Consider the following 15,241-nt stretch of genomic DNA (forward strand, 5'->3'; position numbering starts at 1 on the left):
ATTTATCTTTATATTTCAGACAGCTCTACTGCTGTAGAATTACATTGGTGTGTTTGGCGTGTTTAATGTAAGTAAGTAAAGGGCTCTGTGTCTGCAGAATTGGGAAAGGTTAGCCGCAATTGCACTCAGTTTGGTTGGTCGGAGCCCTTTCCCCACTATCTTGATGCCTGCCTGTACGAGGAAGGAAACAGCACCCACCCTGTGAGTTAAACAGCACCTCAGCATCTGCAACTGTGTCTAATGCAGAGTTGTATTTGACATTTTCTACATGAAACGCTCTGTGTCTCTATCACCATTGTAGGACATGTATTACGTGTCAGTGAAAGCGCTGTACACTGTGGGCTACAGCACCTCTCTGGTCTCTCTAACCACCGCCATGGTCATCCTGTGCAGGTTCAGGTGAGAAATACTGTACGTCTTATAGGAGATAAGAATGACTTTAAACCAGATGCATCTGCTACAAGATCAAAACCACTGACAGGTGAAGTAAAGAGTACTAAGGACCTCGTCTTTGTAATGGAATCTTTCTGTCCCATTTATGAGTCAGCCTGTGGATGCTCAGTTTATGAAGTTGTTACAAATTGTTAGTGTGAGGATCTGACAGACTTGACTGTATATAAAAGATACACATAGTCATAGCGTTTCCATCACTTTTTTGACTCAAATGAGAGACGCTAAGGTATCAGCTGACACCAACAAGGTTGGTCAGTAAATGGCATCCATAAACTCCACAGGTTAAACACGCAGATACCTGCCAATAGGTCTTTATTATCACACTACAATAAACACTAAAATTTCACTCACCAAAACTGAAGCACAAACTATTTGAGTAGTCTGTTCTGCTTAGCAGTCCATATTAATTATCAGATAATGCCATCAAATATGTTTCCAAATACAGCAGAGAGGTCCAGTTCAGTGGTTCACAGTCAAAATGGCCACGCCCCTAACTTCAGATTTAGAAAAACCCAAATAGGTCATATTACTGGTATTACCTTTTGGACATTTTGTATGGAAGTCTCTGGAGACTGACATGCTTTTGGAGCCAGCCTCAAGTGGCTATGGACACTAATTAATGTGACAGAAGTAGTAGTACTTATGCTTCTAACACTGGTATCCTGTCTATGTGTTAACAGTGAGTCAGTGTTTTGCAGAACAGCACTTGTGTGTGTTTATCAGGGAAAAGAAAATATTAGTTACAAAGTAATCAATTTTTATCCAGAGTGTTCACATTTATTCCTTCACACAGGAAGCTGCACTGTACCAGGAACTTCATCCACATGAACCTCTTTGTGTCATTCATCTTAAGAGCTATTTCTGTCTTCATCAAAGACGGCGTGCTGTATGCAAAAGAGGACAGCGAGCACTGCTTCATACACACTGTGAGTAAAACAAGCTGCACATGTGCCAGTAAAGCAGGCTGTACTCATGCTGGTGATGGTTTGTGGCACCTTTGCTGACACTCTCTTGCACGTTGCTTTTATCTGTCTCTCCTGAAGCTGGAGTGTCGAGCGGTGATGATATTCTTCCACTACTGTGTTCTTTCTAACTACTTCTGGCTCTTCATCGAGGGTCTGTATCTCTTCACGTTACTAGTGGAGACCTTCTTCCCTGAGAAAAGATACTTCTATTGGTACATCATAATAGGCTGGGGTGAGATGTCTTACATGCCATGCTGTCGTTGTATTCATATTTCCAAATGTCATGTTGTTTACTTGGTGATGTTGGTTTCAGGGACCCCGACGGTGTGTGTGACCATCTGGGCAGTGCTGAGGCTGCACTTTGATGATATAGGGTGAGTTATGAACAACACTGTAAGTAGAGTCTCATGTTTTTGTTGCATATGTGCTGAACATTTCATTTTATCATCTGTACTCTTAGCTGCTGGGACATGAATGACCATGCTGCCATCTGGTGGGTGATAAAAGGACCCGTGCTGGCTTCAATTATGGTGAGAAGCCAGGATGCAAAAACACAGTCTTTCTTTTGTCAAGTATATTTGTGTTACTTTTATACAACTGGTTTATTCTACAGGTCAACTTTGTGCTGTTCATTGGCATCATCATCATCCTGGTTCAGAAGTTACAATCTCCAGATATTGGTGGAAATGAATCCAGTATTTACCTGTAAGTACTTGACATTAACATAAAGTTTCTTATTAGATCAGTTAAGATGTAAATGCATTTTGTTTTGAATGTGTTTAATGTCTTATTTGTGTATTTAACATAATTTTATACCATTTTGTGATCAGTGCTAAAACATAACAAGTGTTTCATTGTGTAATTAATTAACAAAAGTACTTTTTATCCAATAAGGAGAGCGTTTCTCCCTATTTATAAGTGTTGGAATTGTCATGCAGTTTGCTTCACTGTTAATGAAAACACATTATAAGCACATTATTATTAGCATTTACTTTTAAAAAATTGAGGTATTTTACTGTCGTATATCAGATCAAGTTTATATGATGTAGCCTTTTGATGTACTGCACATTCAAAATAGACAAATTAATATAACTCATAACCATGTTTGTATAGCTACACTTACATTGACACTACTGAATACTGAATACCCGAAAAAAAGTTTGACAGTGATTGTTCAGGATGCTGCACATTAGAATTTGAAGTACTTGGAGACAAATTCAGTATTTCTGCATCTTAAAACTTTAACTTTGTCTTTCCATTTTTGTAGAACATATTTCACTTTTTACTTTACTACATTTAGTCACCTCACTATATACAATAGTAACACCAGTGTCACAGACCCATTTTTTTGGATGGATCTGAATACATATGGATGACTATGTAGTCCAGCTGTCCATCCATACATTTCGGGGGCACTGGAGCTTTGGACAGTCTATCACAGGGCTATCACCATTCACACTCACATTCATGCCTACAGTCAACTTAGAATCAGCAGTCAATGTAACATGCATGCCTTTGCACTGTGGGAGGAAGCTGGAGCCCTGTGGGAGCTTGGGTTAAGCTCCATGATTCCTGGAACCCTATTATTTATTCTCCAAGTTAAAGTTCTGATTTGCCAGCTTTTTCAGAGCTCACGCTGATCTGATTGTGGGGGAAAGTGTTTAGTTATAGATATATAAGTTACAGATATGTTACTGACTGAATTTAAAACCTTGAAACCTTGAAATGGCATTTTTATCCTCATGCATATATGGCCTACTGTAAATTTAGTCTTCTGTGTATGAGAACTGACACATTGGTAGAACAGCTCTCTCATTATGATGGTGATGATGATGAGTGTGTTTCATGCGTTTGCTTTACAGGAGGTTGGCACGCTCCACTCTGCTGCTGATTCCTCTGTTCGGGATCCACTACACTGTGTTCGCCTTCTCTCCTGAGAATGTCAGCAAGAGGGAACGTCTGGTATTTGAGCTTGGGCTCGGATCCTTCCAGGTAATTATTTCTCCTGCATAGCCTAATGTAGGCAAGGATAATGCCTGTGTGAACTATTTTCAGAATAAAACTTTCAGTCTATATTGTGGCAGTGCATCAGTTTCTTTCTACTCTTTGATCTGTTTTTATAGCTGTTGTTGTTGTTTATGATCTGTATTTATAGGGAGACGACATCCTTGACATAAGCACAGAACCTCTGCCCACCCCCTATTCAAACTTTTTCTTTATGGGTGGCAGCCAGTCAGAATACATTTGACTTAAAGAGAGTGAGAAGGAAGCTAAAACAACTTGTTTCACACAGAGGGTGAACTGAGGGGATGCTTCAAGGCCCAGTAAGATAATTAATAATAATTAATAATTTGAAGTCTTAAGTTACAAAATTCTGATCTAGTAGTGTCTAAGAATTAAAATCTGGAGCTGGAAATGAGCAAAGTAGGTCTAAACATTTTTTTACATTTATTTTCAAATCCAAAGTCAAAATTTAGAACATAATTTTTGCTAGCAACATTTATATACCTCCACTAGAAGGCAGCATCTTGCAGCGTGACTTAATCACCCTGCATATTCAGCCATCCATCCTGAGCTGAAACTGCCACATTAATGGTTAAAGTCAAGCAGAAGGATTCTTGACTGCATCGTGTTCACTTTAGATGAGTTAGTCTCTTTGTCTCATGCTCTGACTTTCTGTGTTTCTTCAGGGCTTTGTTGTGGCCGTCCTCTACTGCTTCCTGAATGGAGAGGTAAGTCTTTTTTATAGCAAGCTATCACCACAACACATTGGTGTTATTAAAGTACTTTATAACAGCACAGAATCTCTCAATCCAAATATTTACACATGAGATTTGAGGGTTTGAGTTATGAATCTCTGCATTGAACAGAAATGCACTTTATTTTTGGGGTCTCCACCAGATATTTCCTAATTAAGTCAATATTTAAAGAACTCAATTTGAAGTGAAAAAAATATCATTTACAGTCAAAACATTTTTACTATTAATATTCTTATTTTGTTTAATGAATTATGTCACCTTTCTGCAGCACACCATGGTCTGTCTAGAGTTTGATGCCAATCAAAAGGATCTTAAACAAACACTTTGCAGTTCTGAAAACTACATAAATAAAGAATAAAAAAGGAACATATACATGTTAAAAAGTATCAAATAAAAAAGGACAGTAACAATAAAGTTTGATAAATAAATGACATGAAATAATGGTAAACCAACAGCAGGTAAACACTGTGCGTTAGAGGAGAATAAATAGATGAAGTCTACAACATAATGTAGCAACATAGTGTAACAGCTAATGTGGCAGCAACACTATGACTCAGTGTAGAAAAATGTTGTACTGAACAATATTTTTTAAGTGTAACTTTATCATTATTAATTAGTTCATGAAAAGACTGTTCCCTAGCTATGAATTGTGAAAGTGAGCACTGACCTCAGCAGAAAACATTGTCTCAGCGTGCCCTTATAATTTTAAAGATGTTGTGTGTCCTCATATATTTTCTTACATACACTTTCTTCAGTTTAACAGGTTGTAAAAAATACGAGGGGTAAAGGGAGTCTGGCACATTCGCATTTTCATCCCTTTAGTAGAAACTTTTTTTTGGAGCTCAGCACTTTCTTAGAATAGAATGCATGACTAATTTAACTGTGTGTAGATGTAAAACCATGAGACTGCATTTTCTGGTACAAGAAAATGACTATTTACAGTCCACTCAGAAATGTAGAGCCTGAAGGCACTGAGCTTGTCTCTTTCCAGCGAGGTCCATTAATAATGACCTTGTGAAGTATATCCCTCAAGGTGCAATCGGAGATCAAGAGGAAATGGCGCAGCTGGACGGTGAACAGGTACTTTGCTGTGGACCTGAAGCACCGGCATCCTTCGTTGGCGAGCAGTGGGGTGAACGGGGGGACGCAGCTGTCCATCCTCAGCAAGAGCAGCTCGCAGATCCGCATGTCCAGCCTGCAGGCCGAGACTCCAGCCACCTGAGCAGCGCTCTCGGGGACGCCAAGTCTGATGACGACACTGCCGCCTCCGGACCTGATGCCACCAAACCTACAATCCTCCCAATGACCAGCCTCACCAACCCATTCCTCAACCCTTACCCCAACCCGTACCCCGATGAAATCATGATGGAAACCCAACTCACCTCCAGCGACCCAGAACAGCCACTTGTCTGAGTCCGCATCCAATGAAATATGACCAAACCTGACAGGTGAATTGAATGACACATTCAGGTGCAGCCTGTAGGTTCACTCTCCCGTTCTGGAACCCCACTAAAAAGGCATGTGTGCCGGCTCTCTCTGTATATATTGTATTGATGTTCAGAATTGTCTGGTGTTGCAGTATTTGCTGTGCAACACAGAGGGACCAAATAGCTCTACAATACAGTATGTATCCCATCACACTGATCATTCCAGTCTGTCTGAGGATGCTTTGGTCTTCAGGTTTCACACTTTTCTCAAGATACATTTTAGATGACTTTACACTTAATTCCTTAATTAATCTCCTAGCTCCTGTGCCATGTAAAGTGATTTAACTGAAGAAAGTAAACACTGGTGACTCTGATGTAAATATTTTACCGGGACACGCCGCTGGATTTAAACATGAAGATTAGTTTCCTATTAGCTTGTACAAACTGTTGTCCTCCGTGTCCGACGCTTATCTCAACTGGGACTTTGGATTTTTTAACAAAACGATTGTGTTACACACTGTGGAGATGTGTGAAAGATGAGGTTGAAAAAATAATAAAATAAATAAATATTAATAATAATTTGTGTCACATGGAAGTGAAGCCTGCCCCAATCTGAGCATGTAAATTAAGGATAAGTGCTGCTGCTACTCCAGTTTATTCTGGTGTGGGTCCCTAACCCTAAACACCAGGAGTAATCTTTTAAAAGAAGCTGTATATTTAATACCCTGAACATGAAGGAAAGTTTCTCTTTTTCAGCCTCTTTATCAGTGTTAATGACTGAAGCAGGGACTCTAAAGCAAACCTGGCCAGTTTCATTGGCGTCATACTCGCATTCAAAACAATCCCTCTTTGTCTCCTCTGTTTCGGTGCATATAAAACACTGAAAAAGCCATCCTCTTTTTTTCCATCAATGACTGCAGCACTCGCGATGCACAAACAGTGACTGTGTGTAAGCTTAGTATTATCATTCGCAGCCTCAGCTGTGACAGATTTAAAACAATATAAAGGTAGTTGAAGACAACTTCTGTCACAGAAAATTTTCACCAAGCAGTATTTACTAGATTATTATATGGACATATTTCTGTGTAATATGCCATTAAAGTTAAAAATATGTATCATGTTGATCTTCAGATGTGTCCACAGTGCTAAGGTTTGCAAATGCGACCACAAACAGGCCTTTTTTTTAAATCTCTAGAAAGTCTAAGAAGAGGACACTGATGTAGTCAGCAGGTCTGTAGTTTTAACAGCCGATAGTACAGAAAATGTCAATGAAAATGAGCACACGACTGAAATGTCATGAGTTCAGTTGCTTGCATGAAACTGCATTTATTGTCCACGTGGGTTGTTTGTGAGAATTCAGTGTTTTTTGAATGTTGTTTTTTTTTTTCTTAGGGTTTTTAGTGTTTATCAGGCTGCTGTGGAGCTAATGTACTACATGTATCTCCTCCACAGCCTATTGCACGAGGAAACTGTATAAAACTATAATGGTCTAAGTGGAGATATAGACCATGAGAAACATCACAGCACTTCTTTCTCGGGCTAAAACCTTTGTATTTTTCTCCTTACAGAGGACCATTTGAAAAATCTGTTTGAATTATTTTGATTAATGAGGTTTTCTCCTCGCTTGGAACAGCTCTTTGTTACTGATGCTGTATGTGCTCATTCTGCTTAAAGACAAGTATGCTGAGATGGATGTTACTTATACCAAGATGGTAATTTTCTCATTCCAAAGACAAATGAATCGGCTCTTCACTGAGTATTTGCACGGCCGTATCTGTTTGCGATGCTCAAGTTTGCATTGCAACTGATGTCACTGCAGATTTTTCCTTTTGGTCTGACTCAGCTATCCTCTAAAACCCCATGTTTGACTCTACTTTGTGTCTCCTAAAGTGCCTTTAAGCACAAAATAAGTATTTTGACTTCTGTTGATGAGTTCAAATAAAAGGAGATTTGTCTTTTCTGTTCGAAAAACTAAACTGCAAAGTAAAGGGTTTTACAAAGTGCTTTTGCAATGCTTCACACTAATTTTAACCCTGGAGGCCTTCAAAGTCCTTAAAGCATGTTTAAGGAGACACAGAGAACATGACCAGTTAGTGTTGTCAGTAAAGCAGTGCTACAGTATAATGGCTTCTAAATATAGCGGCCATTGTACAGTGCAGCACAACATCACGTCTACACACTAATAAATGGTTAATTTAGTGGGCCGTTTTGGGGTTGTTGTTTTTTTTTCTGTTTTTTTTTTTTGCTTAATGGCAGAAATATGAGAAAAAGTTCTCATGAGCCAGTAAAGAAAGGGGTCAATGATTTTTCTTTTTGATTTGTTGTTGGGGGATTTGCAAAAAATAAGACAGTTTTCTTCATTACAGGAGATAAACTCTATCTATTAAATATGAAAGACAGACACGACCTTTAAAACTCAAAAACGGATCAAATTCTTTGATTAGCATAATGCATTTTTGCTAAGTATGTCACACATTATTTATGACCGATAACAAAAGAAAACCACATCTCCTCAGTTCAGCATGTTATCATAGTTTGAGCGGTTTTCCATATCGGCTGTTTGAAGTTACACCATAAATATCGTTTTGGTGATTTACAGGTAAGAAGATGCCTTATATTAAACCCCAAAAGTTAAAAATAATAATAACTTGGACTTGGACTAAAATCACTTAAACAGATATTTTAAAGTAAAGATAACATTGTCCTAAACAAATGTATGTTTAGGTTAAATGCTTTGGCTCATTTGAAAGTATGACTAAAAAAAAAGTAGACATCTAGGTTATATATTCATGCGTAGTCTTGTTAAGAGATGTTAAGAGGTTACAACTACAGGCAGTGGTTCTCTTAATAAACATAGAAATTCTCTACATGATATTAAAATGTAGCCAATAAATTCACATAGATACTATTTGTAACTGTAAGAGTGTCATTTTCCCCCCTAAACTTAAGGCGTCTTTGGACCTGCAAATATTCACATTTTCTGGGAGTTCAGACGAGTCAAAAGCAAAGAGAGAAAAGAAGGGCTGACCAGAAACTGTGTTGTCCTGCTAATCTGCTATGTATGCATTTAGTCTGAGCTAAAACAATACCAGTGCAGATGCAACAGCAGCCATAGGGGGTTCATACAGGGAAAGGGCTGGTCAATCACCACCTCTGCTCTGGTTCACTTGGGGTCTTCAGTTGAGCTCATCACAAACATTTTGACAATCTCACCATTCCAGTTTTAAACCATATATTTATGATTTCCTTTAATGTTAAAATTAAAGTTAGAGCCTTATATTGCCAGTACTATGTTGATGTCAAACAAAGATGTTGCTGTTACTATAGGAACCTGTTGTTTTTGACAATGAAGTAGTTAGTTAAAGTGTTTGAAAGGTGTGTAATCAACCTTTGTGACTAAATAAACTGCAGTGTAAATGTGCAAGACAGAAACAAGCTGCTGTTGTACCTTGCAAAAAGTTTTTGTGGTTCAAAGTAAATAGCTGTCATTTAAAAACTGCGCTGTGATTGTTTTCATATTTTTATTTTTAGTAAATGGTGATTGTGTTTGCTAAAAGTATAAAGCCTCCTGTAATGCCTCTGTACTCTAATCGGCTGATGCATGCGCTTTAAAACGTTTTGATCTCATTTGACCAGCAGACGTAATCACAGGGGAGGGTCGTGCTTCCATGCCATTAAGGGAATCTGAGCTGTGTCCTTGTTTTAAATCCCTCCGACGAGTGGGTGAAGCAATTAATAAGCTAGAACACAGATATTGGGTTTCAACTGTGAATGCTTTATCAGATTGTAGTTTAAGTCCCATCATGACCCATTAAATACTTTTCCTTTGAATGTTAATGTTCACAAACATGAGGAAAGGTACAGTGCCATAAAAACTGCTGGGTTGTTTTTTTGTTTTTTTGTTTTTTTGCATAGCATGACAACAAAGTTGATTTCTAATGAATTTCTTTTTTGGCATATGCTGTCTCTTCAATTGTTTTATTGTACTGATTGCTATGGGGCTCATCATAGATTCAGATTGCTGAATGTAAAATTAACTTCAAGATCTCTGCTATGAGTCTGCTCCTGTCTGCTCATGAGCTCCTTTTTATTTGATCTCTCTTTTTTGGGGGGTGTGCACATTAGAAGGGTTTTTTTGTACATCATGTAAATATCAACAATAAATGTTTTTAACTTGTTGGTTCAATGTTGTTTGTTAATGCTGTCTTGTATTTCAAAGATGTAAATCTTTGAAATACTATTATTATTTTTTAAAAGACTGCTGTTCATATAACAACTGAGCACTCTAGGATTTAATCGGGGCAACATCCAGAGGGGTCAGAGGGTGGCACCAGCCCTCTTCTATGGAGTTTTTTATACATTACCCAACATTTCCTGTAGGGTTAGTATTTAGGGCCAAAGACACCACCAAAATTATACTTAATAATATTTCAGGGAGGTCCACTGTCATCAAAGGAATAATATTTCTCTCTGCACATTTACTACATGTTTATATTTAGTAGTATGACTCTGTTTGTTACACGACATTAAGCAGCAAGCAAGTATAAGATTTACCACAATAGTCACCTGAGATGAGTATTGTGGTTAATAGGTGCTATTTAAAAAAAACAACAAATGAAATGAAGTACAGTTGAAATAATTTGCTCTTCATTATCAGTTGGACGTGTAAACGAATATCAGCTGAGCCATCAGCTGATGTGAGCTGACACTCAGTCCAGCTGATCTGCTGGGCCTGCGGCAGAGCTTTACTTTGTGAACTAATGCTATGCTTATATATCCCCTCCCTGAAGAAGCAAAGACCAAGGCAGAAACTTGCACACATGTAGTAAACTGGAACCTGCAAGAGAAACATTCACATCACACTTATAAGTAAAATGGGGGGGGGCGCATTGTCCAATTCCTACAATGTAAATGAAAACAATCTAAACTGCAAGGTCCACACAACATACACAGCTTTTTTTTCCTTCATTAGAATAAAAATTTACTTCCTAATTGTACAATTTTCAACAGAGCAACACATTTATCACATAGCTCAGCAAAAGCCAAAAGCATGTGGTGCAGTATCACAGTCTTACTGGGTTACACAGAGTTTGGATGCAAACCTACAGTCCAGCTGAACTGCTGGGAAACATCGAGCTATACCGCATGAGAAAAGGCACTATCCTGGTAAGTAGCTGAAGGTTATATGTCTTTCATGGACAACACTTGAAATGTATACACATGTACATATCTGTGTATGTAGTATGCACTCTACATACATGCGTAATTCCTATTGTGTCAAAAGACAGAGTGATACCACATCAGTACTCAGTTATCATGGTAAAAGCAGCCTATCAATCAAAATTCTTTATTAGAGGAAAGAGGTTCTGGATCAGTGTTGGCATTAGCATTAGCTTAGTAATTAGTAACTAGACTTATCTGAACCTATGCTAATAAATAGGAACATGTACACAAACACTTCTTTTTCATTTTCAACATTTTGTTATATTACAGTATATAAGAATAAAAGTAAGTTACATGTATGTACAGTATGATACAAAAAATGCTGAATGTACACTGTCTGTATTATTGTAGGGTCTACCTCAGGGGTGCCCAATCCCAGTCCTCGAGAGCTACCGTCCTGCAGCTTTTAGATGCATCCCTACTCCAACACAGCTGAATCAAATAGTTTGATTACCTCTTCAGCATGCCATCAAGTTTGGCAAAGGCCTGATAACAAGCCATTCATTTGATTCAGGTTTGTTGGAACAAGGATGCATCTAAAAGCTGCAGGACGGTAGCTCTCGAGGACTGGGATTGGGCACCCCTGGTCTACCTTACAATATAAAGCGCCTTGAGGCGTCGGTTGTGCTTTGGTGCTGTATAAACAAAACTGAATATAACTGAATAAACATCAACTTGGGAATTTTAAATTTTAAACATTTTAACTATCTTTTATTTACTATGGTAAGAAGGTCATTTAATGTGGTGGTTGTAGAAATCTGTAAGTCGAACTGCAAGATCATAAAATATATGTAAACTCTATTTGAAGTCTATTTACATTCACACAGAGACATTAAAACAATAATTTCACAATAAATAGATTTTACAGTGTAGTGCTCCAGATGTGCACAAGTGCACTGTGCAATGTGTAATGTGTATCGGCCTGTCTCTCTGAAACTTGATTACAATACAATACCCAACATTCAACATACCATTAATCACTGTTCACTAGAGCTCTTAAATGCCACAGTGAACATGTATGTGGGAGCTTTTAGACTTTGTCTTTTACATCCCGTTTAATCACAGACATAATTTAAGTTGAAGGTACCAAAAAAAACCCAAAATCATCTGACTGAGGATCTATTTTATATTCAAAAAATTTTTTTTGGAATAATTTTGAGACTGAGAAATTGTACCCCTACAAAACCTGCTTACATGAATTTTTAGGGAACACATGTTTAGGTCCTCTTCTGATCTGTGGGCAAGGAACTCTTTATTTGTATTTAGTACATGAAAAACTAGCCTCAGGTCTATAGAGGTGTCAAAAGTGTCTGCAACTAGAGTAGTGTCTTTTGTGAACATTTCCCCAGAGTTTTCATTTTGACAAGCAGCACCGCATTTCATGTGTAACAGCAAATATAACTGGCTATGCCTAAATTGGGAACGTGAAGCTGCTGAGGGAGCAAGTGTTTTTTACTGCCAAGAAAAAAGACTCTAACATTAGCCAGAGCTCTGTAATCAGCTACTATCAGTGTTAGCTTGCTAGTCTGGTTACTAAGTTACATCTACATTTCAATGTGATGATTATTGTTGGATAGTTGAAATCAAAATGAAAAATCTGAACAGCTGCCTAATGTCTTCTGAGAAAGTGGCCAGTGTTTTAAGTCTTAACAAAATTTGAATTTATGTATCCTTGTACGATTGTGATGGGAACATTAGGGAACATTGGGGAACAGCAGTGTTCGGTAGTTGCATGCTGGCTTATTGTATTTAAACATAATAAATAAATTACCACTTTTTAAAATAATTTCAGGCTGTGCTTCAATATAGAAATCCTTTGTGTCTCTTACTTTATCTGTCATCACCAGAGACTGTATATAAGACATGTACACAGCCACCACAACAACACCCACTGGTTACTGAAGTCCTATTAAGCTTCGGTGTTGAGCAATTTTACTGTTGCCATCTTGATGTTTCACTGACGACTTAGGAGCGGCTCAGAAATGAAATCAAGGATACCAGTGACTGACAAGCCGCTTCCAGAATAAGTCTTTTTTCTGACGCTGACAATGACTAACTCAAACTTGAACAAAATTAACTTCATATTTTAGTCATTGTGAGCTGAAACTACTGAGTCAGTGCATAAAGTGCCCCAAGAGGGAGCTAATTTATTTATTATTGTAAGGTCTACATTAAAATATATTAACCACCTTAGGTGATAAATAAAACTGAATTGAATTGAATTGAATTAAGCGTCATTCTCTCAAGACTTTTTGCAACCAGAGGAGTTGCCCCCTACTGGCCATGAAAAAAACCAAATGTAAGGCACTTTTGCACTGGCATCACTTTTATACCCCAAAGCTATGTCCAGCATTTATATATAGTTTATAACTATCTAGTCTAATTAACATGTGTTATTGTTTACTTCAGCAGTGATTTAAAAACTAACTATTGTATCTACAGGGCTTTGGTAAAGTCTGGAGACTGAGAAAGAAAACTCGTTCATGAGCTGTGCTCACCTTAGAATTAGCAAACAGAAGAATATTTAGTAAAAAGTACATGGTCGTTTCATCCTTACCCTGTTTTCATCTTCTTTTCTGTCTCTCACTAACCTGTTTTAAAAACTACGTATGCTCTGTATATCTGTTTTATTTTAGACATATTCTGCTTTTCCTTTTTTTCATATACTAAACTGTTACAGTGTTGATTGGTCATAACGAGGTCACTGGCTGCAGAAGTAATCTACAACATAAGTGAGAGGAGATCTCCCAAATATGATCATCTGCTGTTAGGGGAGAGCCAATCAGATAAAAGGAGGAAGGAGCTTGTTTCAAACAGTGGATGGACTGCACTAAAGCCCAGTATAAAACAATAAGGATTATTTTGAACTGTCATGCAAAGCTATTCTAGTATTCTCCAAATATAAAATTATGGAGCTAGAAATGAGCGTAACAGGTTCAGTTTAATTCATGTTTTCTAATCAATAAATAGATTTATCAATACTGGACAACGACTAACAACTAAGCAAAAAGGAGTGATACAATTTTCAGAATTTTAGAAAGGTTTCACCTGTAATTATACATTTAAAACTGTCTGTCTTGTGCCTGCTTGAGACAACAATGAATACATATGCATTTTGTTTTTGCCCATTTCCTTTTAAGAGCAGGTCGGAAGAAAATAATGAGAATGAAAGCTAAATACTAAAACAGTCACCCACAAAACTGATCAGTTCAAGACATGGTTTTGTGATAAACAAGGCAAGAAAAAAATTTGGTGGTTGTGAGCAAGATGTGGAGGAGGGGCCCCGGAGCATGAAAAGAAAATCTGAAAAAAACAAAAAAAAACAAATGACCTCTTGTTCTGCCAACATGATATCTAGTGTCATCATGGAGAACAGTTTAATGTGAAAAGATGTATAGGATGTTATGAATTAATGAGCTGAACTCAAATTAGACTTAGTGTACGGTAAGCCTACAAGTCCCACACTTCTAAAAAAAAATGTAGCATACAAATTAGGAGGTACCTTAAACGTTCAACAATCAGGGTCTGTGGTTTAATCTCTGCTAACCAGGCAGGTGTAGAAAAGGACACAACTACTGGTGCTGTCGGCTGTTTTTCACACAGCCGAGACGTTGCTGTGTGTGACGGTATTGGTGAGGGCGTGTGTCTCAGGGCCTGGCTTATCTTTTGGGCTAGATTTGTCCAGGACAGATATCTGAGTGATTGTGCTGCTTTCAGTGAACAGGGTGCGCCGTCGTTTACTGTAGCTCAGGTAACTCTGAGTCTGCCACTTCCAAAACCTCTTCTTGAGCTCAGCCTGCACCTGAAATCAAGATGGAAAACATACATTCCAGATAACTGTTTTTAGAAGTAGGAAATACACAATGTACCTGCATGAAGCTTTCCAAGTGTTTTTTTCTCTACCATCTAAAAGAGAACTAAACTAGCCAATTTTAGCCTTTCCAGTATGCACATTTTTGTTAAATATGCCTCATCTAGTAAAAGAGTAAAACGAAAAGTAATTATTTCAAAACACTACAAGTCTTTCTTGTTGCTACTCAGGTGCTTTAATCTGATTAGTGCTTTTCTAAGGACGATGATTAAATGGCATCTCTCAATAGTCCTCATTGTTCAGGTGCCTATAGATTGTGAGGTTCCTGACATCTTATTAGTTTATTCATTTCCCCTCAGTTTTATTTCTACAACACAACAGTTACAGTAATTGTAATATAGTGACATTTTATGTAATACAGCAGAGAATCCCTTGAGTGGCACTTGGAAAGGAAGAAATTAAGCTTGTGCATTCAATAATCTGTAATCAGTCTTCCTCTTGCTTTCGCTGATGTAAGGCTGCTTTTCTGTTCTTTACATCCCTACTGCTTTTCCACACTGTCAAACTCAGTACTGTTATCATTACTCTACTCCAATCATCTTC

General features: G+C 37.8%; 2 protein-coding genes across 5 annotated transcripts in view; one reads left to right on the forward strand and one right to left on the reverse strand.

Annotated features, from left to right (window-relative positions):
* adcyap1r1b (adenylate cyclase activating polypeptide 1b (pituitary) receptor type I) overlaps positions 1–9,790 on the forward strand; it is a 36,201-nt gene extending 26,411 nt beyond the window's left edge. For 2 of the 3 annotated variants that reach the window (XM_084909301.1, XM_084909300.1), the window contains 10 exons: positions 98–201; positions 302–399; positions 1,247–1,379; positions 1,497–1,650; positions 1,732–1,792; positions 1,879–1,948; positions 2,032–2,123; positions 3,281–3,410; positions 4,109–4,150; positions 5,198–9,790. In XM_084909301.1, coding sequence (XP_084765427.1) covers positions 98–201; positions 302–399; positions 1,247–1,379; positions 1,497–1,650; positions 1,732–1,792; positions 1,879–1,948; positions 2,032–2,123; positions 3,281–3,410; positions 4,109–4,150; positions 5,198–5,590 — 1,277 coding nt within the window. In that variant the 3' untranslated portion in view covers positions 5,591–9,790. The remainder of the gene's footprint in view (positions 1–97; positions 202–301; positions 400–1,246; positions 1,380–1,496; positions 1,651–1,731; positions 1,793–1,878; positions 1,949–2,031; positions 2,124–3,280; positions 3,411–4,108; positions 4,151–5,197) is intronic. The other variant, XM_084909302.1, reaches the window with a different exon arrangement.
* The window catches only part of ghrhrb (growth hormone releasing hormone receptor b), a 90,180-nt gene continuing 81,916 nt past the window's right edge, over positions 6,978–15,241 (reverse strand). For both annotated transcript variants that reach the window (XM_084909304.1, XM_084909303.1), the window contains one exon: positions 6,978–14,629. In XM_084909304.1, the coding sequence (XP_084765430.1) occupies positions 14,423–14,629 (207 nt within the window). In that variant the 3' untranslated portion in view covers positions 6,978–14,422. The remainder of the gene's footprint in view (positions 14,630–15,241) is intronic.

This window comes from Perissodus microlepis, chromosome 17 (genome assembly GCF_051167445.1).
Source record: "Perissodus microlepis isolate ML-2025 ecotype Zambia chromosome 17, ASM5116744v1, whole genome shotgun sequence".
Classification (NCBI taxonomy): domain Eukaryota; kingdom Metazoa; phylum Chordata; class Actinopteri; order Cichliformes; family Cichlidae; genus Perissodus; species Perissodus microlepis.